Source organism: Opisthocomus hoazin, chromosome 6, assembly GCF_030867145.1.
Source record: "Opisthocomus hoazin isolate bOpiHoa1 chromosome 6, bOpiHoa1.hap1, whole genome shotgun sequence".
NCBI lineage: Eukaryota > Metazoa > Chordata > Aves > Opisthocomiformes > Opisthocomidae > Opisthocomus > Opisthocomus hoazin.
This window is the reverse complement of record NC_134419.1, coordinates 58,871,397-58,898,107: the sequence shown is the minus strand read 5'-3', so window position 1 is coordinate 58,898,107 and position 26,711 is coordinate 58,871,397. Positions and strand designations below refer to the sequence as shown.

General features: G+C 41.3%; 3 protein-coding genes across 4 annotated transcripts; 1 reads left to right on the top strand and 2 right to left on the bottom strand.

Annotated features, from left to right (window-relative positions):
* Positions 1 to 626: 626 nt before the first annotated feature.
* On the bottom strand, positions 627 to 12,060 carry NPY4R2 (neuropeptide Y receptor Y4-2). Of its 2 annotated transcripts, XR_012764273.1 has the most exons (3): positions 11,941 to 12,060; positions 4,510 to 6,378; positions 627 to 1,160 (listed from the first exon to the last, which is right to left on the bottom strand). XR_012764273.1 is itself a non-coding variant. In XM_075423333.1 (2 exons), the coding sequence occupies exon 2, from the start codon at positions 6,280 to 6,282 to the stop codon at positions 5,128 to 5,130; it is 1,155 nt and encodes a 384-aa protein (XP_075279448.1). In that variant the 5' UTR covers positions 6,283 to 6,378; positions 11,941 to 12,060; the 3' UTR covers positions 1,170 to 5,127. The 2 variants fall into 2 exon arrangements, 1 of the variants encoding a protein (XP_075279448.1); XM_075423333.1 differs by lacking the exon at positions 627 to 1,160 and having other exon boundaries at positions 1,170 to 6,378.
* Positions 12,061 to 17,297: 5,237 nt separating this feature from the next.
* LOC142361634 (beta-microseminoprotein-like) lies at positions 17,298 to 26,330 on the bottom strand. Its single transcript, XM_075423331.1, has 4 exons — positions 26,283 to 26,330; positions 19,673 to 19,760; positions 18,849 to 18,951; positions 17,298 to 17,702 (listed from the first exon to the last, which is right to left on the bottom strand). Exons 1-4 carry the CDS (start codon positions 26,295 to 26,297, stop codon positions 17,573 to 17,575), a joined length of 336 nt encoding a protein of 111 aa, XP_075279446.1. The 5' UTR covers positions 26,298 to 26,330; the 3' UTR covers positions 17,298 to 17,572.
* Positions 25,586 to 25,951, top strand: ELOB (elongin B). Its single transcript, XM_009940402.1, is given in 1 exon segment — positions 25,586 to 25,951. A coding segment is annotated over 1 exon segment (366 nt).
* Positions 26,331 to 26,711: the final 381 nt, after the last annotated feature.

Below are 26,711 nucleotides of genomic sequence, written 5' to 3'. Positions count from 1 at the left end.
AGCATTATGGATGGTAATCTGTGTTATAGTTGTTACTGAACAAGGATGAATACTATAGCACTATTTAACTTCACATTTTTAATAAATGTGTGATAGGGTCTCATCAATTTATGTCCTAAAAAATCTCTGGAATTCAGTTTAATCCCAGATTCCCATCATATAATCTATGTGCTGCTACTGAGCTTTGTGTTTACTAATACTTCCTTTATTGGAAGGACAGCAAGACAGTTCTGACTAAGGCCTAATGAACATTGTCTGGCAGGAAAAGACATTATACAAAACTATAAATCTCAGACTTATTCTCCTTATGACTTCCTGAGTTCAACGAAATGCCATTTGCTAAGCAAACTGAGAAAGTGAGGGAAGGTTGTAAAAGCTATGTGGATGTTGATGCTCATAAAACATAAACCCCGATTACCCATGGTGCTAAGCAACAACAATGCCCGTTGAAATTAATATTGGCCTGAAAATCAGGCCAGTATTTAATGAATTATAAATTTGAAGACAATGGCCTGTAATGAAACATCAGATGACCTTGTGAGAAGACATGCAGGTCAAAGTAAAAGAATGTCTGAAGAGGTCCTTGAGATGTGATGTCTTAATTTACAATAAGCTCTGTCTCGCTTCATAGGTGTGTGTGCACTGCATTTGCAAATAGCAAACCTACCATGCAGACTCTGACCACTGTCACAACATTATTACCAATTGTTGATGATGATGACACTACATTTATGCCATACAACATCATGCCGAGCAGGTAGCAGGTACTGTTATTGCACTCCTTCCTTGTGTGTGTAAATGTAATAAACATAATCTGGTTATAGCACAACATATGGTCATCTCTGTTACCTTGGTTTACTTTCTATTGAGGCAGGTAACCCCAGTCACAGAAGTTTACCAATTCTTTTAACCCAGTCAAAACATTTCTGAGGTTCAATAAAATTCTGACAAATGTCCCACATCGGTTTTCGTCTCAGCAGTCTCGGTTACTTTCTGGTTGGGGTTCTGACCATGGTTCAGGACAGTTTCCTGTGCAATCTGGGAAGTCTGTGAAGATGAGATGAGTCCTAGCACTGGAATATTCCCATGTCCCACGTTGAATTTTTGATACTTATCCTGTCCTCTTCTCCTCATTTGACTGTGCTGCATTGTTTTCTGTCCTTAGGAATAATGCATCAAGATATTAATCCTTCACATATCAATGGCTCTTATCATACAGTATAACTTGTTTTCTCTTGATAAAGACTAGCTGATAAAGAAGTGTTACGTACTTTATACTATGAATAATATTATGTCATTTTATAGAAGTAGGTACAGAGAACTGAAGTAACACAGACTATATTGTTTTATTTGTTATTATTAGACTCCCCATAGCGTGCCACTTATATGGCAGCAATAAGTTGTTTTCTTGCTCTGAAAACTTTACTGTCTTCTTACAACATGTCACAAAAGGCAGGATTACAAAAAGCTTTTTTTTAAAAAAAAAAGCAGTGTAAGATCTTAGAATTATACAAACTCATAATCTGCACAAATCCTGTGTACTTCCCCAACATTTCTTTTGTAATTCAGCAGCAGAACTTTGTAAAGAGCATACTCAAAAGCATCACTGTATACAATGAAAACAAAAATGCTTGATCTTTCTTAGGTATGAACCTTATTTGTTATTTACAAATGGATAAGATGTAATATATGTAAGCTATTTCTGTTCTGTTACCCTCTGCTGTGACCAAAGAGACATAGTCCCCCTTCGTTGCATTTAAGCCTCAAAGTGACAAATAAAATGTCTCTTTCAACCATGAAGGCATAATTGCGTCCAGCCTTGTGCCCTTGCCTTCACAGGGAACAGCTGCTAACGCAGTTCTTAAAAACTAGCAGTACAATATCCTCTACTGCATTTGTGCACAGCTGTGTAAGCCTTGATGTCCACACAGAATGAAGAAGCTGTGAAAAAGTCACCTTTCCTGTTACTGCTATTTGTGCCAGCAGGATGCCTAGTGAGTAAATAAAGACAGGGCTTACACAAGGCCCAGATATTTAGTCCTTTGGAACTTAGATTTCTTTTTTTTTTTTTTTTCCTGTGTTTACTCAAGTTTATTTAGTTGCCTAGGGAATTTTAGAGGTTGAAAAACATGTACCTAAGGATGGTATGTAAGTAGATGAATAGGCAGCAGCTGGTTGCAAGTTACGAGGATCTGCATTTTTGCAGTTAGATATACGGGTGCTGTTTGGTGGCTTTTACTGTTTAAATCTTCTAGTTTATCCAGTCCGAAGTCTGCTGGCAATAAACAGTACTTGACTCCAAACTTGACACTTTCCTTAATCACTAGAGGAAGATACATCTGTTTGTGTCTGTCTGGGTTACTGTAAAATTGATCTGCTTGCTTTACATATTTACTTGTGATCATAGATACAAATGGCCACATGAATTACAGTTAAACAAAGAGTCAGACCCCGCTGATATTTCTACCCTTTGCAGGAAGAGTGTGGACCTGATTGCACAATGCGAATGCATAGCTCTAGTGGCAGGTCTCTCACACACCGTAAGTACTCTATCGAAAGGTTTTCACTGAGAAATAGTGACAAAGACACGTTCATGGAAGTACAAATTCTAAAGTTAATTGTGTTTCCATTTAAGACACTGATGCTTGGAAAGTTGTACACGTAAGACGATAAATCAGATAATCTTCTATGTTCATGTTTAGCGGACTATTCTCACAACAGGTTGACACACATCTTAATTAAATGTTGGAACTATAACAAGTGTGGGAAGCAGGCAGAACTGCTCAAGGCTAATTGGAAGAAATTGCTCCTAAATACAAAAACACTACAAGGTTTAAGCAGTACTTAAGCCCTCAAATAATGCAACACAATTTTGTTATAAATCAAGCTGATGAGAAGTTACTGTATTTTGCACCACTCCACATCACATGGTTGTATGAGCACTGGTTTCAGCTACAGTAGCAAATATCAAGATGCATATAAGATAAAATGAGAGTCCTTTTGTTCTGTGTTTCTAACAGACTCGTTGTCCAGTCTAGAAATGATGTTGCATACAAACAAATCAAGCAAAACTACTTCTCATCATACTGTGGCAAGTAACAAAGAAAGAAAGCAGAAGTCCATCCGAAAGAAGCAAAAACACCTTTCCAGATAATTGAGGAAAATACAAAATGTGAGCTCTCTTACTGATATACAGGTTCTGACAAAAATTAGAAGGCTGGATGCATCAGAATGGCTTATGTACACAAGAATTCAAGTCTGAACTTCATGTTTCGCCACTGATTTCTGTGCACCCAGCTCATGGCAAGGGATTAACTCCCATTTCTGCTAGCTGAGGATATGATCTCCAACTTGTTGACAGCACTTGCTGCTTTACAGTACAAGGTTTTGCTCTTGTCTTCAGACATTCTATCCAACATCCATACTGCCTGACAGACTACAGCATGGGAAGATTTTTTTCCTCACCTAACTATTTACAAATTTGTCTGATCAGAGAGCTCCAAGCTAAGGAATTTCTAGCTGTCTGCATAACCATACATTGGATAGCTTCAACTTAATGGAAACCTATTGACTATCAATGAGTAACAGCTGCTTATTGTAGCATAATTCAGGTTGGAAATTACCTCAGGTGGTCACCTAGTCCAGCCTTCTGCTAAGGACAGTTTAACAACTCAGGACAGAATATGCTTCCATATGCTTTTAGCATTGACCTCGTTGGTCTCCTTTCTACACTTGCTGCCTTTTTTTTCTTAATCCGTTCCTCAGTATGGGCTTCTTGGGCATACCTACTTCTTGGTTTCTCAGTAGTCACTGAGCAATGTCTCTGGCTCCAGAGGTTAAAATTAGTTTATGGTTTGTAGGTTTTGTGGACAAAGACTAAAAATACCACAGATGTGAAAACGCACGACCCTGACTTTAGAAACGCAATTGAAAATACTACTTATTTACACATAGCTTGGCTTCAACCTGACTTGGATTCCACTTGTATATTTTCATTGACCTTCTACTGATTAGCTGGAATTTCAGCTCCATCTCTGTTGCTGATGCCAGTGAGTGGGGCTGGTATCTGACATCTGATTGTATTTTAATGGGAAAGTGAAAGCCGCCACTCATACGCTTATTTCTTTGGGAGTGTATCCACTCTGAAAGGACACAGTTTCTACAATCATGTTTTCATGCCCGTTCTGACCTTCTGAGTGAGATACATTGCAATTAAAGTACCAAGGAGCTGCTGAAATAGAAGTGACATCTTGCTACTAAGATATGGAACAACTCCCGTAATCCAGGCACCTTGTACCATGCCAACAGGCATGTAGTTTTAGCGCTGCAAAGCTTTGTGACTGACAGCAGCAGGAATTGCAAAGTCAACCAGACTCATTTCTACAAATGTTTCTCATTTGCTTAAAAATAGTACTCAGCATCATCTCCATGTATTTTAAGAATTTAATCCAGTGAGTAACATCTTCATTTGGCACCATCCCTCAATAAGTAGCTGTCTTCTTTACATACCAGGGTCATTGTAGTGTGTCATCTACTCGCAGAGGCAATAACTATTCCAACGCCTGTAGTTTCATACATATATCCAGTTGTTTGAAGTGAACTAGATCTGCTGAAAGATTACTGTTACCTAATGGGCTTTGAGAGTTGGTAAAGCACAAGATTTTCCATATTTACATATCTCTGTTTCACTGGTGTTTCAGCCATGCATAAAGATCTTACTAATACTGAAAAACTGAGAGTCGTCTCTAATGTGATTTTTGACAGCCTGCAGTGCTGAAACTGGAAGTCTGGGTTTCTACCACAGTCATAGTAGACATGTGAGCTTAGATGATGAAGCCCATGTCGGTCTATGTGCAGCCACAGCTTAGTTACTGATCTGTTAGAGCAGCCATGTATGCGTCAGCCCAGTCTCCTCAATGACTGTACCATCTCAATGACATGAATGGCTTGTGTACCATACTAGCTACTGTCTACATTTATCATCGTCCTTTGCCTGTTCTTCCAAAAATCAGGCAGTAATGGGTTCCTGTTCGCATCCCACATATGGCATCACCAGTTGCTTTTTATACCTACAGGTAATAATTGGTGTGTGGTGTTAGTACACCCCTCTCAAATGCTTTCTACTAGCTAAATAGAATTGTGTCTGCAGTTCAACATCAGTGAGCCCTTAGAGATTTCAGTCTGCATGGTGGATAAAGGCAAATGATCATATTCTTCTATTGATGCATTCACTGAATTATGCTGGCAGCTCAGAATCAGTGACTTGACTTCTTTTTTAAAGTTGCTATTTAGGAAACCATAGATAACAGGGTTGACACAGGTAGAAGCCATAGCTACAAGATGGCACAATGAGAAGATCAGATTGTGGTGGCAAGGAGAAATGATTTTGTAATTCCAGTCCACAATGGTGTTGAAAACATGCAATGGTAGCCAGCAAACAGCAAAAGCAGCAACCATGGATGCTAACAAGATATTTATCCTTCTCAGCTGAGCTGCTCGGTTGTTGTATTCACTCTTCTCAAACATGTTCTTTCTCTTTTGTAGACGTAAGTAGATACGCAAGTAGCAAAGTATAATGAAGAAAAGCGGGATACAATACTGCAAGAGCAGTAAAGTGGTAGTGTAAAAAAGTCTGTGTTGTTCAGAAGGCCATGAGTCGATGCATATGACCTTGTCAGTGGAAAAATTCATGATGTGCGAGAGCTGCTCATATAAATCATTAGACAAGATGGATGTGGTCAAAAACGGCAGGGACATGAGACATGCTAAAGTCCAAATTACTCCAATTCCTAGATAGGCTTGGGAGATACTTGGCCTCCAGCCAGTCGGGTTTGTGATGAGCTGGTGTCTTTCCAGAGCAATAAGGACAAGGGAAAGAATTGACACTGTCACAGATGTGCACTGAGTGAAAGAGGTCATTTTGCACATGACTTCCCCAAATATCCAGTAGTCCATCATGGTGTAAACAATGGTGAAAGGCAGACAGACAAGACACATAAACAAGTCTGAAATTATCAAGTTGGAAATTAGGATGTTGGTGACACTGGCTTTTTCTTTCTGCCTGGCAATGACAGCAATCAGACAGATGTTTCCCACAATGCCTAGGACAGTCTCCAAGCTGTAAGAGGTGGCCAGAAAGACAGTAAGGTCAGTGACATTCCTGCACTGATTAGAAATGTGCACAGGGAAGCTTCGGTTTGAGCTCCAGTTCTTACTGCTCAGGAAAGGAAAACCATCATTAACAGCCCTTGTCTTATTCATCCTGAACCCCAAAATATTCATCCAAAAAGGTGACAGTTAAACAGAATCTGGGTCTTTTGGAGTGAGCCTTAAAAAGGTTTTATCTGTTCTGTTTGTCTGTGGAAGATCTAGGTATACCTGCAAAGGAAAGGAGAAAAGATTGCTTAGTTATGCTACAAGGAATTAGTCAAGAGGGTAGGGAAGGCAGTGAGACAGGGAAGCAAACACCAGGTATTCTTTGTATATTCTGCAGCTCCCTTTTATATTGTTTATTAGATCATTAAATGGAATCCTTTACTAAACTGTGGTATGGAAGTCTGTGCAATTCTATTGAATGACGACTGTGTTTAATTGTGTGCAATTCTGGTTTTACAAGGTTTTGATCTAAAACTGAGCAGAAGACACACTGTGGGCCTGCATTTACCTTCAATTGAGCTAAGCATCAATGTGAAAAGTAAGGCATATTAGGTGCATGAAGCACCTAATAAAACCCTTACGTGAGTTAATCTGTGAAATGCATTTGTGATACCAGCCAGAACCTCCATTTGCTTACAAAATCACCATGCAAAAATGCAGGTTTGTATCCTCAGGAGGGATAACATGGGACAGTTTTGAAAAAGTCTAAAATAATTCAAAATAATTTCAACATTTTTCAGCTTCTACACAGCTGTGATAGGTCATGGGAACTGCAATCCAAATTCCCTGCCTCCCCATTCTGGATAAACTCCAGTGTCTATGAGGCACTCTCCCTATGTCTCACTTTGCATGGCCAGTGTGGCTGTCACAGGGCTTATCAGACATATAGTCCAGTCTCCTCATTTTGGCTTGAAGAGTGCGTGGTTTTAACAACATCTCTTAATTCCTTATGAGAAGCTTCTTACTGATTCTCCCTCAGCATAGTTTTGCGTTTTTTTAACCAAGAGAATTCAAGTGTTGTAATAGCATGTGCTATCTCCTGGATACTGTTTCTACACAGGCAGATGAGTCTGCTTCTTAGCCACTGCTGCAAGCCCTGAGCTGGATTTTCAATGGGGTTTCAGGGAGCTGAACCCATGGAGTTAATTGGTGCTGCACACTTTTGGAAATCTCAGCCATAGGACTGCCTGGACTCTACCAGATGGCTCCTGGGAGGCTGTTGTCATCTGTTGTAGCAAAGTCTGCTTTATAATCCTGGCTCTGGGGTCCAAATCCTGTATGTTCAGGAATCAAAGAAAAAATATCTGACTCTGCTGGGAGTTCTTCTCAGGCCAGAGGCAGTTGCATGCTGGACAAAGGCTTGTAAAGTGAAAACTGAAAAAATACTCAGGGCATGACACTATTTACCCATTTCATGACCCTTTCCTCAGCAATAAAATGCCACTCAAACAAGTTTGTGGCATTGTGAAAAACTTCTGAGCTTCAGAAAAACAAATGGTCAAGATACGAACACAGAAATAAAATCGTATATTGAGCTTATCACTTTGTTTGAGCAGCATTTACTGCCAAGAAACTGCATGCATAAAGATAACCAGTACTGCACAAAAAAGTGTCCACTGTGCTACAATTTGGTGTTTGCCTTGTCTTTCTCCTTAAGAATTGCATTGTATGCTTCTTGAGATGTTACTTTTCAGGAACTAACAAAAGCATAGTGTACAGTAAATAAAAAGGTGTTTGGGGATCATTGTTCTGCTTGATTGCCAAAAATTATTAAAGTCAATTCTTTTGTTGCTCCACTAGATATTTTGATTTGTCTATCTGTATCTATCTAAATCTGTCATCTATCTGTATCTATTGTCTGAGACAGTCAAGACAGTCACAAGAGTAAAATAGTAAAAAAGTAACCTTATCTTCTGCCATTCTCCCATTTTCTGCAGTAGTTTAAATCTTCATTAAAGAGCGCAAAGAAAATTATCCAAATTGTGGACGTATGCATGACTCTTTCTTTTCACTCACTTTTGTGTTGTTACTCAGCCCAAGTGAATAGATTGATTTATTTTCTGGAACTAAAAGAAGAGGCCATGATTGCATGGTCACATATGGGGAGGGCTGGTGCAGGAAAGAGTTTGTTTCAGCATGATAATGGATATAGAATAAAAAACCATCAAGCATCCCCTTAGCTTTAAATGATTGCTGGCCAGTGGAGATACTGTATATGAATCAGGGCAAAGGGATCAGCAGCCTGCAATATTGTGTGGTACCAGTTAAAGGAGCTCAGTTTTGGCATTTGAACAGGACAAACAGGCTCTGCTGTAAATGAACACGTGAGCTTTTTACTACAGTCCCAGCCTAGTGTCCTTAGCTACAGTATCCTTGACAACAAATGCATGGTTCTCTTTTGTTGCTTGAAAAATATGTGTTGAGTTATTACAAACATTTGTGCCCTGCAGAGTAAGCCCTCTCAAGGGTCCCAGACACTAATGGACATGGTGAGACATCAGTGTGGAGAACTAATAACACTGAAGCAAAAAAATAAAAGTAGTGGAGCCACCTGAAAAGCAGAAGTCAGATCCCATAGCTTTAAGAGACACATTTCCAAGAGGAATGCCAAGGGCAAGGCATGGCTGTGCATTTGTTGCAGGTGGCAAACAAGGTAGGGATAAAGACCATCTCTGAAGGCTCTGCAATGCATTTTGTTGGGTTAGGAGCTCCCTTTCTTTTAACATCTTGCATTCCATGGTGTCTCCCACAAGGTGACTATCAAGCACTTCCTGGGCATTCATCCTCCTGGCACTGCCCAGCGGTAAATAAGGAATTGTCACCCTCTTATCATGGATAAGGGGACTGAGAGAGGGAGGTGAGACATCACTTGTCCATTTTCTCAAGGGAACTTGTGATGCACTGTGCAGGACTTAAAACTGCCTGCCAACCGGATGTCTTAGGAAAATTCAGGGCCTAGATCCCCTAGGTCTATAGCTTTACATATCTCTTATGCTGTGCTCTATGTACCAAACTGGAAACGGGTGGGTCATTCTTACAAAGCTAATAATGATCATCCCCTTCCTGTAATCAGAAAACAGTCTACGTAGTTCTGACAGAAAGTGTGGATCCATTTGCACATCAGATATCAGCTGAATAAAAACATGTTTGCAGTGTTTGGCTTCATTATCTGGTATTCAGAAGCAATTGCTTGTCTAGCTCAGAACATAATCAGTCAAGTCATGTTTGCTGCTTGCAGTCCATAAGTCTTCCAAAGAGAAGCAATTCCTAAAGACATGAAGTGATTGTACTATTTAAAGAGTAAATTATCTGGAGTGAAGCAGCTGTTGTTTGCCTCTCATAAACTAGAAACAAATGAGCAGTGGAAAGGTTTAACAGAATTCTGAAATTCATACTGCAGATGTTAACTGAGGTGGTGGTGACTGACAGTGGTATCCCCTTTTCACTGGCAGCGACGTTATCTCTGTAAAATAGGTTCGCCCTGTCTAATCTTACATCTTGCAGAAAGTTTAAAAATCAGTTGGCTGTCTTTACAGGTTCCCAGAAAGGCAACACTTATCTAGAAGAGGAAACCTACCACTAAGTATGCAGATATCCCACAGCAACATTAAATACATAAGGGATTAGGTACAACGAAATTTAATGATGGTCTCTTCATATTTGTTTAACTCTGTGTTGCAAAAACATTGGGAATGACTATCTTAGGTCATTGAAAAAGTTATATGTGTTAAAAATTTCTAAACCCTGCATAATTAAGGTCTAACACAAGCTGTGTATATTAATATGTTATAAGTCTATAACATTGGGAGATGGTATAAATTCCCAGGAAAGTGAATATTTTTCCCCACTCTCACATCTACATGTTTTCAGAAGGAAATCTTTTGAGGTGTATGAACTTACATTATCAGTTAACTTTCTCTGATCCTGTGGAAGTCAGGGAAGTTTACAGAAGTTTTTTATTTTCTGGTTAAAATCATAACTACCATACCACAGACATGGAGCCAGCTCACAAAGGAAAGCTGTGACTAGCAGGTCAGCACACTGGAGAATGGTAGTTAGTTCCTGATCACTTAAGAGTAAAGGCCGTTGTGACTTGTCCTGTACCCAAGAGAAAAAAATTATATTTTCACAAAGGTGATCTTTACCAAAGGAGGTGGGGAATCCATAAATGACTGTAGTACACACCTTAGCAGACAGCCAGCTTGGACATCTGGAGAATGACGCATTGTGTACTGCCAGAAACTGCATGGGTTGGGTAAGGAAGAAGAAGTCTCAGGGACCAGGAGAGAAGAAGTGTTTTTCTGTGACCACTAGTAACCAGGAAGGCTTTCTGTCACACCACAAGGTGGCAGAGAGCACACCCAAATCCCGAAAATCTCCAAAGAAGTTGCCATCTCCCTCTTGCACCCTGAAAGGTTGCAAAGCTCTGCTCCATAGATACAAGGGTTGGGCCTTTCATGACAAGTCAGACTTGATCCATTTGTCAAAAGTAGTCACCTGCTTGGTGGAAATTGCTAGTTCAGTGCACCCATACTCTGTGAACATTTCATGGAGCTGAGAGATGTCCCTTCAAATGTTTTTTCTGAATCTGATGGAGGAGGGAGAACCCAGATAATCATTGGGCTCCACTGGGCTAAACACCAGGTTTGGTATCATCATCTCCTGTGCAGAGGATCAAGCCCTTTGGTTTCTTAAAAAAAGGTTAGGAATTTGTTTCCCATGAAACAGTGTGTTGCATTCATACCAAAACCACTTTTTTTACATCTGAAAATGCCTTCTTTCCCACAAAAAAACCGCAATCATTCAAAACTATATGTTTAATATTTTGCTTCAGGCACTGTCTCGTAAAATCAATTGTTTGCACAGCCTTAATCAAACCTGAATGGCAAATAGCAAAGGCCTCCCTTGTTTTTATAACCCTACTTGCTAAATTACTACCATTAATAATTATATTAATGTTTATTATGGTGGTATTAAAAAACTATTTGAGAATAGGTCCTTCTGTGCTTGGTGCTGTGCTGGTATAGAGGAGCAGACAAGTCTCTCTCTTGACAGAGATGGACAAGACATTAAAAGCATACAAAGAAAACAAAGTATTTATTACTGTTTTTCCTTGCCTTGTGACTGGATTCAGAGTGCATTGATTATAGTGGACTTTGGATCAGGTTCACTTAATATTTCTGCACTTGTTTCTGTATTGTTCTAAAATCATAAAGAAATCTACAACATTTTCAGGGACCTGAAGGACAGGGCAAGGATTCTTTGCTTTTAGGAATCCAATATGCACAAAGCCTTTCAATCCATGGCTTCTCTTGAATTTAAATTTCATGTGGCTGTCAATATCAATGGAAGGATTTTAGAATTTAAATTCCTATTGAATGCTTTTTATTATGTCTTGCTTACCCTAATAGTTAAATGAATGAAGAATCATTCAAAGAAATGTTTGTAATTCATATTCTCATGTACTTGTAAAACTCGTTTCTTTAAACAATATTAGTGTAGCTACTACTTAGTAACTCACCCTTGAAAGTTTCTGATATACACATCTTGACTCAGATCTTTGGTTAAATTTCAGGTGAATCCTTACTTATCATTTTCTGATTAGAAGTCGGTGATTATCCAAACAAGAGGAAGATTTGAGCAGAAAGAGAATTAGCAATGATGGCATCAGCTTTCAATCACTCAAGTGAAAGATGAATAAATTTTTCCAATCAAAAGTAATAACTTTATTAAAGAGATCTGAACTTTTACCAGTCTGAAATAGATGATTTAGAAAATTCTTACCTGTTACTGAATGAGAAAATCACTGCTGTTGCTACACATTTCTATCTTGGAAGAACGAAGGAATGTTGTAGCAGCAAAATAAGGTCTTCTGTGTGCTAGCAATCCAGAAGAGAAGCTCTCTTCACTGTTTCTGTAGGTAATTTGGATGGCGTCTCTCTCCCTCTCCTGCTCTCTCTCCCCCTCCTCCTTCCTTCCCTCCCTTCAGCTTAGCCAATGAAGTCTGCTTTTTGGTTATGGTCTAACTTTGAAGTCCTGGCTCCCTCTGCTGTTATATAAATATAGAAATTCTACAGATACTTGAGAGGAATAGCAACTTCAGGAAAGCTATGAAGCTATATGAAGCACGGCATGCAGCCATGTTACACGCAACTGTGTTCTTGAGTGGAAGCATACTGAAGAGAAGGGACAAAATACAGGAACAGAGCCTAATCATTTTCTCCTTGCTGAGGCAAGGTTTCTGTAGAGCTCAAAGAGAAATTTGCCTCACATATGAAAATGTTGCCAGTATCAGCTTTCTCAGTTTTTCCATTTCATCACAGACTGATACTGAAATTTTATTTTCAGAAGGATCCAGGCTTCAAGTCCTTAAATTGCGAAAGGGAAAGAGGTACACTTACTCAAGTGAAGAACTCAGAAATGTAAGAGCACTGAGAAAGCTGGAAACAGAGGAAAAGAAGGATTTGCAGATGTGCCAGTTGTCATTTATTTTCCCCAGGTCTTTCTCATGAAAAACCAAGGCGGACATCAGAGTTGCAAATTTTTCTCTTGCATTGGGAAAATACATAGAGTATTTCTAAGAGTTGTATTAGAATATCCTAATTTCAGCCTTTATCTAAAGTGGGTTTTAAGCTACTGTCAACTACTTAACTAGCCCAGTGGCTAATGCCATTCCGGGGCCCTTCTAAAGGTGTGACAAGTAGTCACAGCAAATACGTGTTTTCATTTGTAGGCTTGCAGTATATCTAATATTTCAATATCAAAATATGTACAGTCTCTTATCAACTAAACTAACTGTGAAAATAGTTTTTAATTTGTACTGTATTCTTTTTTCCATTTTTTCTGCTACCAGCTATTACAGGTGTGCCCATGTACCTCAAGCACTCAGCCAACATCTTTCATCATTAGAGAAATGATCAAAGCAGAATCAGGACTATTTAAGGTCTTTCCAGGGTATTTTGCCAGTTCTTATGTCTTATGATGCAGAGATGCATAAAACTGGAATCTGTGTAATGAATGGTGCAAGCTGAAGAGTTGTCTGCAGTTACTAGTTCTTTCTTCAGGGCATCCCTGAGTTGCTTCTTATTTCGTATTACTTATTTTTCCCAGCCTCCTTTTCAGGAGCTTTATTTACCTACTAGTCTGAACCAGCACCCCATATCCCAGCATCTTCCTTCTTCTCAGAAGAAGATGACCTTTCTGATCTCGTTAGGGAAGGGGACATGAAGTCTGTGCTCCCGCTAAGAAGGCACCAGTACACACCAATCTTGAGCCTCTTGCCAAGTCCTTAGGAAGTAGGAGCTTCCTATCTTACTGGAGCCAGAAAAGCCAAAATGATTTATTTAGCTGGTCTGTTCACTTCTGTTTCTCCCTTAATTTATTTATCATATGTTCATTTGTTTTGCTGTTCAAAGCATTAAAGAAAGGGGAGGAAAAGCACTAGGAAACAGTGCTTTTACTGGGGAATATTTTGATTTGTGAAGCTGTTCTTCTCATCCCCCTCAGCTTGCAGCATTCCTCAGCCAGCCTTATCTCCACACCTTCCAAACATTTAAAGATTTGCTGTGTCACTTTTATTCTCTCAATTCAGACCTTTGGGCAGAACTTGCAAATTAGCAAATTAACATCTGCTCATTTCTTAAAGTCAACAGAGAACAGCTGCATTGCTGTTCCTGAAAGAATGTTCAGGGCTCTGCCTCTCAGGGATCAGGAAACGACCTAGCCACCAATATTTTTCTATGGCATCTGAGAGTTTCTTCCTGACAGATTTTAAGGATGAGCTGCTGTATCGAGGTTCTGGCCATTTTTTTGATGAGGTGAATGGGGCTGTCCTTTTATATGCATTGTCTTTCCACATCTTGTCCAAACTACAGGGTGAAAATGCTCACTACTAATAAGCTAATGTTGGAGAAACACTTGGGTCATTCCAACCCTGCACTAGTTCGTGTAGTTGGGACTTACATGCACACAGCAGCCACTGTAAGTAAGCCAAGAGATGTGGTGGGGCTGGGGCTGGAGCTGCCATGCAGTACCTGTCTGGACTGTAGCATAGAGGGGACAATACTGGAGCTAGATTGGAGTGAGAACAGCAGCAGCAAGACAAAGATACAGATGCCTGCTTCCTCATCCAGATAGATCGTGTAGGCTTGGCTCAGCACCTTGCTGAAAGGGCAGCTGGTACCCGAGCTGGCTGGTTTGAACTTGGCCATGTTTAACTTCTCTATACAAAGGAGACTGCTGATCATGTATCTATGGAGAGTCTCTGTGAGGATTCTGACCCATTAAGGTTTTTTGCAAAATGCACAACCAGTACTTGCATGAGGGTGCATGAGGGTGCATAAGGGTTGAAATTCCTCTTAAACGCAGAACACTTGCTGCTGGGAAGCAACGTGGAAGTACTGTAGTCCCAGCTATTGCTAGTCATGTTCTGGTCATACTGGCTGTTTCTGTTCATATCAGTAGGTCTGCATTGACTCTAGCAACCAATGGACCAGCCTCATTTAGCTGTTTATAGGGAACAGTATAAAGAAACTGTAGCTGGTGTGGCATGGGGCTGTCCTACTACCCACAGAGCGATAAGAAGTCTTGCTCCCATTCTCTGCCCACAGCACATGCTCCTGTTACAGGAAGACTCTGAGGAACTGTCCTGTTTTCTCTGCAGTTTCTTACATAAGACAGTTGGAGTCCATGGAGACAATGTGTTTCAAGGGGGTACAGATGCATGGGGAAATAGTTCTCTCTGCTCTGGCCAAATAACTTCTTCCTGCAAGTGGTTATGGTGACACCAAGGCCTCTACCAACCAAACATTCACTGGGTGCAATTAAGTGTTTCCCTGGGAGTAACAGGATTGTCACAGCAGTGGGATTCCAGCTGCACTCTGGATCCTTTGAGAGTCTCCTCCAACGCTCTTGTGTCAGATCTTCAGCCATATCAGCTTTCATTGATGGAGCCCTGATGCTCTGTCTCTTTCTTTCTTCCGAGTATGGAATTTCAGAGGCCAATTCTCCTACAGTACATTTAGCAAATCTAATTGTGGTCCAGCATCTGCAGTCCTGCTCTCCCTGGCACTGTTAAACAGTGAGCAAACAGCGACCACAAAAAATAGTACTAGGTACTTGATGACAAAAACATGCAGAGAAAATGTACCATGGAACAGTACATAGTCCATGTGTATGCTAGGCACAGCAGGTCTACATGGCATCCTTGTAGGTATTTCACACAAGTTTGGTCTGGCTTTATTTTGTTAGAATTTCCACTCTGCTCTGAAGCAGAATTGATATTTTAACCATTTTCAACCTTCCCCAATATGTTCAAAACACTCCTTCCATGGGGGGAACTAAGAAACTGATGTACCTTCCCAGGGATTTTTTCTGAATTGATTAAATGATGTTCAAGCCTTCAGCAAAGCCCTGTTACTCCTGGCTCCCTAGGCAGACCCTTATAAATGCATCTAGCTTTTAGGAAGCTGATGCACAGCAAAGACATGGACCTGTTGGAGCAGATCCAGAGGAGGGCCACAAAAATGAGCAGAGGGCTGGAACACCTCCCCTATGAAGAAAGGCTGAGACAGTTGAGGTTGTTCAGCCTGGAGAAGAGAAGGCTCCAGGGAGACCTTACTGAGGCCTTTTGGTACTTAAAAGGGGCTTATAGGAAAGATGGGGCCAAACTTTTTATCAGGGCCTGTTGCGATAGGACAAGGGGAAATGGTTTTAAACTAAAAGAGAGTAGATTTAGGCTAGATATAGGGAAGAAATTTTTTACATGAGGGTAGTGAAATACTAGAACATGCTAGACAGAGAGGTTGTAGTTGCCCCATCCCTGGAAACATTCAAGGTCAGGCTGAATGGGGCACTGAGAAACCTGATCTAGTTGAGGATGTCCCTGCTCACTGCAGGGGTTTGGGCTAGGTGAACTTTAAAGGTCCCTTCCAACACAAATTATTCTATGATTCTATGATTCTATATCTATCTCCTTATATATGTGTATATCCTGAGTGAAATCCTCTGATCCACCCTCAGCAAGTGGGAAAGTGAAGGCCCCTCCAGTATCTGGTACTCACAGGTTGGAAGGGTGATAGCCAGCTCCAGTGATGTCCACTCCATTACTTGCAAGAAGGCATAGCGGGATGTCATCGGTGAGCTGCTACTAGCCAGTTCTAACTAATCCTGATGGCCAAAGATTTAAGAAGCTGCAATTGTATTTCTTATTTTACCTGCCTCCTGGAATCACCTTCATGACGTTCTTGTCGCACCTGGAGCCACGGAAGGGTTTGTGCAGTGTTTCTACTTGCATACTCTCAGCACCACACTTGAAAATAGACCATGTGTCTGTGGTTTTCCACAGCAGATATTAAAAAGAAGTTATTATTTACACGAGCTGAAACATTTCATTGTAATAAACTTCAGCAAGGCAGAGGAAAGGCAGATGAAGAAGACACCTGTGAGGTCAGCGTTGAATAAACTGAACACACTCAGATGATTCATCTGGGCCTTTTAAGCTGTACAGCACTTTTGTTATAATTGCTCTTAATATTATCTAAACATATTTTACAGGATATTTCTCATATAAACCACTTTCATGGACTTTATACCAGGCACAGTGTCGTGCCTGAAGTCTGGCTAAACACGTTTTCTCGTCTAGGTTTTCTGTGCAGACAGCTTTTGTGGGATTGTTTGTCAGTGGAGTTTGATCCAAACAAGATTATTGCAGGAAATTCTAACCCGGTATGTAAGGCTACAGAGCTATTTATATGGCATTTCCTTGCAGAATGTTGGACTCTCAAGTATGGGCTTTCCTTTTTTGTAATATACCAGTAATCTCCTGGAGAATATGTTCCCTTGTGCATCTGTACTAATGTACTGACCTACACAAGGCACCGGGGTGCAGCACGAGGCTTCAAAGGGCTGGTTTCTGCTTTGTTTCATCCCATTCTTCTAGTACACATGTGCTTGGGGTAATGTAAATGAGCATAATAGCATAATGAATCCACTTGTCTGGCAACAATGTATATAATACCTGTTGTTCTAAAAGCTAGATGATTTCCAAAGCAATAATTACATTTACAAACAGTTACAGACACCATGAATTCTTCCGTTTTCAACAAGACTCCTTAGTGACTACTTAGAAGGAAAAGCACTGATTTGATATATGTGAAAATTTATTTAACTCTGGATCCCAACAGCAAAAAAAGTCATAAAGTTATCTGTGGTAAAGCTTGCTTACAAATGTGTGTGTTATAAGACAAATCACCTAGTGTCAGAAATCAGATAGAAGTCAACTAGGGCTGTGAAAGGCATGATACGAATCCATTCCTTCTGAAACCATGCTGCTTTGCTACTTTCCACTAAAGGAGAGATCCAGAGCATGTTCAAATTCTAGGGCAGGTGCAGAAGAGGAGAAACACATCACATGGTCTTAATCAACTCCATTGTAGACTTTGCAGCTTATGTCAGGATTAGTCTTTTTCACCACACGGATGGAACAGCTTTTCTTGTGGAACAGGCCAACACAGTTCACCCTGTCATAGTTCTTTGGGATTAAAACCCTGTCATTGAGAAAGGCAAAGAGAAAATCAGCAGTCAGGACATGGACTGAGAAACATGCTTTCCGAGCCACAGCCGTCCTGGAACAAGCTATATCGTGGATTGATTTTGTTCATAGATTTCATTAATAGAAGCACTATGGATTATCACAGGAGGAACATAGAGCCCTGATCATGCCTGTTAACAAAAGAAGTGATTTCCAAATGTTTATTCTGATTTAAATGCATTCCTTGCTGGTCATTGTTAGGGATTGGTATAAATTCCCACAGAGAGACAAAATAGGAATTAATTCTGTCTTACCCATTCGCACTAAGACTTTATTAACAATAACAAAACTTTTTGTAAGTGCTGAATCACCCCAGTGTGAATACCTTCCAGCTGAGCCTCTTCTCAGTACAAGCTGACTCCCTCCCTCCTATGGCTGACGACAGACAGGAATATTCCCCAAGGGAACATTGAGTTGTGTCCTCTCTCACCGACCCTTTATGGGACTCTTTCTCCCTCACCTCACAAAGAATTTTTCTGGCCTTCTAGGGAGATAATCAGTTCACAGCATTATATCCACGAAATCACACCTCTCCTTGATGTGTCACCTGCCATCCATGAAGCAGGAACACACGAGAAGATTTAGAAAGCAAATTATCAGAGCAGGGCATGTGTATCCTGTTTCAGTAATCAGGAAGGGTGGACTCTTGCCAGCATGGGAAGGATGTGGAGCAGCTCTGCCCTGATTAGATGCTTTCAGGCAGGCCACTGGTCTGATGCAGAGCTGTGGAAGGCCACATGTATGTGTGTTGTGGAGTGTTTAGGTATCTGGAGACAAGCTGCTGAAAAGAAGGAGGAATAAAACAGAAGCTAAAGGGAACCATACACCCAGTTAGTGTCAGAATCAAAATTAGGCCTAGGTGATGAGGAAAAGCTGTGTGCTGGAAAGATCTTAACTCTGTTTCATTTTGTTTCCTCCCAAAGAAGTCTATGTGATTGCCAGATTATTCTGCTTGGTCATGATTAGAGCCAACTGGGAAACAGGAACAGGAATTTTGCTCATGTGAGTACAAAATTCCAATGCAGGCTTTCAGTGAGTTTTTTTCAGTTTGAACGTTCTAACCGGTTCCCGAATAAGCGAACAGTAATCTGGGTGAACTTACAAGCTGCAGCAAATCATTGCAGTCATCTTACACCTGCATTGGTAACAATCTTCAGTCTTCCACACCGCTCCAAAAACATAGAGGTTTCTGTTTGAAAGGCAACCTGCACATGGACACCAGTAAATGATCGTCAGTAGATCAATGTGAACATGCATCAATAGATACAGACCACAGCCTTATGTCTGTGAACTCATGATCAAAGCACTGATTCCTGTAGAGTCACACCAGGGAAGAATCTAACCCAGTGCTCTGCAGAAAAGATACCATGTCTTTGCTCCTGAAGTGTGTATGAGTGTATGACATGGCATGATAAAGTGGCAGCAACCATACACAAAAGAAGTATTATTCTGCTGTTTCAGTGGATCTGAGAAATGCCTTAGCTTATGGCTACAGTAAGATTTTTTGTACGTTTTCTCTTCTTCAACATACAGGCCTAGACTTTAATTTCTCCCTCCTCCCCAATTCTTATTAGACTACAACTTACTCTGCTAAACTGAAATTAAACACCAGATGTGTTGTCTTTGTTTTGATTTTAGTGTCAGGTACCACCTCAGGTTAGTCAATGCTGCTTGAAAGTACAGGTTTATTGACACGTGGGCAAGGACTTCAGTTATACATCAGCACAGAGGGTAATTATTGAACAGGATACAGTCTCTCTCTCTGTGTCCAGAGATGCCTCCAGGTGAGTTGATTCCTGAGTTTGCAGCTGTTTAGACCATTCCTCAGCAATAAATATATTATACAATTCCAACATTTCTAAGAAAAAAGGCTTTGAATCTCTGAATTAGTGCTTCGGGGATATCTAATATATTTTCCATTCTTACCGTATTTGCTGGCTGGTCTAAAGTAACAGCGAGCATCACAAGGAGTCCTTGAGAAGAGAAGGATCAAGCAAAAGATCAACAAGAATTTCTAGAAAAGAAACAAGAATCTTTCTTTAAAATTAGGTGTTTTTTCAAAGGTCTAGCAGACTAACTTGCACAGAATTAAGGATGAGTCCTACTATTCCAAATAAACTCAGATCAAAAAACACTTCCAGTGTACACACACACACACACTATAAGCTGCTAACTTACCATACTTGCGTGGACTGCTCACATTTCATAATGAGAAGCAGTGTGTATTTATACACAGTGAGGAAACAATGGTCAGTGCAAAGAAGGTGATGTAAACATGAGCACCCCTGGTGCCAGTGGACACTCTAACCCGTTCTGATCATCGATCAGAAGGTGACACCTCAAAAAGTCTTGCAGATGCTTGTTTTGTGCACTGACGTACATTGACATCTTGATCTCCATTGTGCTGGTGTAAATCTGAAGAAACTCCAGTTGATAGACTAATTACTCCACATCAGCATTGGTGTCAGTGGAAGAGTCTGACCCATAGAAAGCTACGTCTCCAGAACTGGCAGGCCACCAAGGAACAGTGGGGAAAGGGCACATGCCAAGCAAGGCAGCAGGGCACTATTGTTCCCCTGACCTGCTACAAGGAGATCGCCCCCAAGTGTGGAACAGGCCATTCATACAGTGCAGCGGTGTGGAGAGTCCACTGTTCTCAGATTGATTTATTATAATTTCAATTATTTCATACAAGACACATTATTTTGTCCATATTTAGTCACCTGCAGGGACTAGTTGTAATTTTGTATCTCTCAGTTGCCGAGGAAAAGGCAGGCCTGGGGAAGAGAGGCAGAACACCATGACCAAATAATACCTTTTTGGCAGCAAAAGTGCGATGCACTGTGCATTGTCTCAGCTCAGAAACAAACATAACAGTCAGGGATGATTGTCACTCATGGCTCCCTTCCTGATAGCAACAACAGTGATGCTAGGGGAAAAGTTCCATTTTTCTTTCACCTAATGCATGCCCTGCCTCTAACACAGCTGGAACTGGATACCAACGGCAGTATTCTTTCTGCAACACTAAAATAAGGACATTTCTTTCAACATACATCTTGCCATAGGTGTCCAGGTCTTTGTGCCATTAAACTGTTGCAACACACAGTATGTGAGGCTGCATCTCAAAACCAGCCAGGAAAACCAGAACAGATCCCTGTGGCTATAGCAGGGGCTCTAGGGATTCAGTGCTTTACTGAGTTGGGGCATAGGCATAACAAGTTTTAAAAGTTGCCAGAGGATTCCCAGCACAATGAGTTGCATTAAATCCATTAGTTTGGCTCTTTCAGCAGACCTGGGTTTAATTAGACACCTTGATTTGTATGGCTGAACTTGTTATCTTCCACTGATTGACAAATAGCTAGAGGAAGCAAAGCTGCACTGGAAATGGTTTGGAGATAAAAGGGGCAGTAGCAGAATGAGTGTTGTTTCTTGAGGGTTCTGGAGTAAACTGATGGTTGTGGAGGAGATGGCTGCTGTTTGATAGTGATAGAAGGTTTGATTTATGTAAGTTCCTTTTGTTTATTTATTTGTGTGTACTTAGCAAGAGGCTTTAGAGGTTCTGTTGTACTTTGTTTTTAGCTTTGCAGTGCAACTGTCAAGTTTTGTTAACCCTGTGATTTTGGTAGATTGTGCTTTCTCTGTGTGGTTCTGCTGCAGGAAACAGGTGTGGTATCTAATGAAGGGCCTTGAGGAAAATCCTTCTCCTCTGGTAATCCTTACAGGAATGAGTTTCTATTTGAGGGGAATGATTTGCTCAAAATGACTTTCACCTTGTTGCTCTAATTGTTAAGAAAATACAACACAGCTCTTAAGCTAGTAAGCTTTTAAGTGTGTGAGTGAACTTGGTTCTATTTTAATTCAAACCATTTGATTAGGATCAAGTGTAACTAGAGGCCAGACCCACTTCTGCCCTGTCCCTGCTATAACTCTTGACAAAAGTTGTGCTGGCTCTTGAGGTGAGGTAAATGTTACAGTGTATAGTATCTCTAATAAGAGTATAGTTGCAAGGAAATGTAACAAGTAACTTCTGACTTGAATTGTTCTCTTACCTAAGATGATTAGTTTACTTAATTAGTTAACTATCCTTTTGTCCTTGGACTGAAATAACTATCTTAATAACTTTCTTATACTTCTTGATATTTCTGAGGTAGACAAATGTATAAAATATACCCACAAAACTGAAGTGTAGTGGCACTAAGGCTGTTCCTGCCAGAAATGCCTGCTAGCTCTACTTCCTTAACCTGAAGAGCATGCTGTGTGCATTCCTTCCTTTAAAAAAAAAAAAAAAAAAAAAAAAGGCAGCTAAAAGTATCTTGGATTATAGACTTGAGAATGAAGAAACCAAATGCTTATGAAAGCCTGTAATATTGAGTGAACTGTCTATGGAATCTGTAGCAGAGCAGAGGCTGAACCTCTCTGGTCGTGTTCCTGCTGACCTGCTTGGACCTTTGCTCTTCAGACAAACAAGGTTTTCCAGGTCAAATGGGTAACAAAGGAACAGAGAGGATCCTTTGTTGTGCAGATGTAAATGAAGTTACCTTCCGGGGCTACAGTGTTAAGCAAGTGTCCTCTGGAGGTTCCTCAGTTAAGGTAAGGTTAAATTGTCCTGGCCTTTCTTGCCTAGCTTGTGGCTGTGAAGGGTGAGAAAGCTGAGTACATCTGAGATGTGGAGACTATGGAAGCTTGCTACCTTCCCTCTGTGCCTTCTTGCTTTGGGTCTGTTGAGCTGGAATGACTTGCAGCCCAGCTCCAGACATACTGACTTAAGCCAAACAGCTTACTCACTGGCTGTAGAGGTATGGCAGCTGTTAAAGTATGGGTCTCCTCAGCCTGAGGTCCATGAAGCGATGAGAGGAACATCCAGCACTGCCTTTCCCTGTTTGTATAGCTCCTGTGTCTGTCAGGGAAGCTGCCAAACTAAACTGGTCAAATAATGTAGCCACTTGTCTAAAATAGTGACTCTGTGCCAAGCCAAGGAGGCAGTTCTGCCCTAGGAAGCTTTTGCCAATTAGAAGGACTCTGAGTAATCTGAGGAGATGCCTGGAGTTGGAGGGTTTGGGCTACAGACCTCCCTTGAACCAGAGGGGTGCTTGGATGGTGGCTTCTGATTACCAAGGGTCTGACTAGGGTATCAATTCCATAATTTGATTAAAACTTGCTCACATTGAAAACACTTCTTCAGTAGCCTTGAGTGGCTTTAGACATGATTTGCTGGATGTCTGTTGCTTTACCTTGTGTTTCCTGATTCAAGACTACATCAAAGCACTGCTTAATTACTAAACACTACAGTGGGCTTCAAAATTGGATTGAAACACGTGAATAAATCTGACCTGACTTCAAAACAGTTCCTGTCAATCTTTTTCAGAGAAGCTAGTAAGAGAAACTGATGTTTCTTCTGCCTTTGACAACTGATTGCCTCCGTTTTTAGCTGAACTCATGAGAGTGAGCAATTAGGTAGGACCCTACCTAATGTGTGGGCAACTCTTGGTAAATCAAATAGACTTCATGAAATTTGATATTTTCCCTAAAAGCACCACCTGTGTGACCTGGCCCCTGTCAGTGAGAATATAGTTTGCTACTTATCAGGGGTGCAGCAGCATCAATGTGGCCACCACTTGTGGTGGATGGTACTGCCTTCCCTCTGCAGGAAGGATTCAAGCTTGAATTCCTTATGCTTTTAGCTTATACAAATACACCCTGCCCACATCCTCTCCCTAATGGAAGTTTTAAAAAGACATTTCTCTACTAAATCACCCTTCTTTCCCCATCAGTTCACACCTTTGTTGGTCTGGGACAGATAGCAGTTGGGTCTTCTGTACGTGTGTGGGCTTTGTTTATTTTAAACTTGAACTATTTCAAGTGGTTTATCCTATGTGCATGCTCCCCTTTGTCCAACTTGGTTGTGTTTCTGAACATTCTCTCTTTGAAGCAAAACTTGTGTTTTCTAACTGCTGCTTGTCCAGAATACTGGACATTTTCCTTGAAATGGCACTGCCTTTATGTTACGTCATTTTGCTGAACAACACCTCAACTACCTTAAAGAGAGGTAAATGTTGTTTTTTCCTTCCTTCTGTACTAGGTTTGCAGAGGGTGTACTTTTGGTCTTAGTCCACAAACTTAGTTAGATCCCAAGGTCCCACTTGCTTTCAGCAGGGATTTTCCTTTGCATAAATCCTGAGTGCGAGTCCAGAGCAGCTCCCTATTTTGTTGGCTATGCTGCACTCACGACATATCTCTTTTATTCCGCTCTCCTGGAGAATGCCCTGCAAAGCACAGGGAACCTCAGCTGGAACAGACACACGCATCTCTGAGCTGGCATGACGTGAAGAGATACTTAATGGCCATACTTGGATGACAGTGCCCCTGGGTCACTGCTCAGGGATGGACGTACTGGGCTCTTACAGGCTGGAAGAGCAGTGTCTGTCTTCCTGTTTGACAGGAAAAAAAATACTGGAAGAACAGAATTTTTGTATCTGTTACTATCTTTGGTGTAATCTAGCTTGAACAACCATAGAAGTGATTAACACTATCCTAGGTTTGCTATGGAAAGGTTGCATGTGCCAGGGATATCAAAGTGCCGATAGCAGAGAAAAACAAGATTAATTTGTCCCCAACCCCCCTCCCCTTCCTGACCTGGTGGGTGAGAACTCTGATTTCTTTCAACAGTGCAGGCCTGCAGGTAGCTGGCTGCTGCCACTGCTTGTCTTCATCCAGAGGAGTGTCTTGTCTCACTTCTTGAGGGGATTTCAGCTGGGGGATGGGAGGAACAGTGACTGCTCATGAGCCCCTGGACCTTACCCCTCTCATCCCAAAGACAAGAGCAGCCCAGATCCCTGAAGCGCAGCTATTCTTCTGGAGGGCTGGGAGTAAGGCTTGGTGCCTGTGAGTGCAGATGGAGCCAGTCCCATGCTGGCGCTGAACTTCTCTGTGGGAACTAGTAATGGCAGCTCTGGGAAGATGTCCTTGACTATCTGGAGCATTTTGGAGCTGAAGTGAGCCTTTAGCCTCATGGCCGTGACTTGCTCTGCATGTGACAAGCAACTACACTGGCACAATCATAAAGTACTCCTAAAATGGCTGGCCTTTGAAGATCTCCTTTTTACTCTAATTTTACCAGCCCTTATTTCCCCTCTTGCTCTGTTCCTGTGTAAGTCTCTTCCGCCCTAGCCAAACTCTGAGAGAGAAGAGCTACTCCTAAGCTGAGTCTCTATCAGCATTGATGCTAGGCAATGAGTTATTTTGACAACTAGCTTCCTGGAACTGCAGTAGGGTACTAAAATACCTTAACACTGTCCATTAGTTTGACAACTCTGAAGACTTCTGTATTTATCAAAATTTCTGTCTTTACTAAACATGTGAGGGAGCCAAGGAAGTCCTTATCCCTTGCCTGACTAGAAACAAACAAAGCCAAACCATTTTGTATGCTGCTTTCTTCTGTGCTGGTGCAGTCAGAGCTACAAGCTTGTCTTCTCCTGGGATCTCAGGCAGATGCACACGGCCCAAAGAAAACTGAGGATGAAACCCTTCCAGGCAAGAAGCTAAAGTAATACAAATGCTCATTAACAGTGCCAAAAATATCTCTGCTAGATGATATCTAGCTAGAAACACAAAAGTCATTAAGTACTTAATAGCTCTGCTTGTGTAGAGCATGAGGATCTTGGTCTGTCTAGCAGAGCAGCTCCCTGTAGGTTTTTTCCCCTCTTTGTCCCCATTGGATCCATTCATCTAATGCCAGTTCTGTCTTGACTTCAGCTAATTTCTGAAAATACAGGTTTCTCACTAAAAGGACTGAAATCTGTTTCCCAGTGATAGAGAACTGCAGGAAGCCCTAGGGTAGTGATGGATGTCTACTTGATGATTTGCTGTCACAAGACAACTGTCTTCACTGAGGCCGAAGAGACAACAACTGTGCATGAGTTGGAAGAGGTGGTGGAGAGAATACTGAAGAGGCCACCAGAGGAGCAGCAGCTCTACAAACACGACCAGCTGCTGGGTGGTGATCATAGGACTTTGCCAGACTGCGACTTAAGCAGCTGAAGTTGCTGTCCTCATTTTCCTGCCATAGTGGGTTTGGCTTTATTCAGTCCTGGCAATGGTACCTTTGAACTGTTGTGTATTGACCTCTTCTCAAGCACCCTATAACTCCCTGATGTTATGAGGTCACAGGAGTCTGGTAGCAGCTTTAGTGAGCAAGCCTTGTGTTAAAACCAGCATCTCGTCTTTTGCCTCCTGCAGACAGGGCGCTGGTCTTGTCTGTCTGGTGGTGCTGTGCACATCCACACCCTTCTAAATGTCTGTCTGACCAACAAAGCATTGCGACTGAATACCGTGATGTCAGTGTGCTGTAGTGATCAGGCAGCCAACAGAACTGTTTCATGGGATCCTTCTCCCAGAGTAGTGGAGAAGGGTGGCAGCAGCTGGCTACGTGCGCATGTCCTGAATTGTAAATAGCATGTTCTGCCATTTGTGCTTCTTCCAGCCAATGCCCATGGCTGCTGGGCTTTTTTTGGGGGGAAGAAGTGTTGCACCAACTAACCTGGTATGCAAGCATTTGTTTCTGTCTTCAGCTTCACAGTAGCATTTCTGAGAGGTTCAGCTGGAAAATCTGGGAGACAAAGAAGGAACATTTAGTCCTGCCTGTAGCAAAAATCTTTAGGAAGACTATAACCTTAAGACCTGACCAGAGCTAAAGTTAGCAAATGGACCTTATTACCTTCAAAGTTAAGGGACACTGTACTAATACAAAGCACATCAATGAGTTTCTAAAGCTGACATTAAGTATGGTTACTGGCATGGACTGTTGAAAACATGTATCAGCTGGGCAAAGAATTATCTTTAGAGGATTAAGAATTTATTTTCTGGCATCTGCCTACTCCATTCTTGAAAGGCAAGAAAAACACAGTGGAAAAAGGGCAATATAGCCAGAAACTGATATAATAAAACTGCCGTTTGAGAGTTCTGTAAG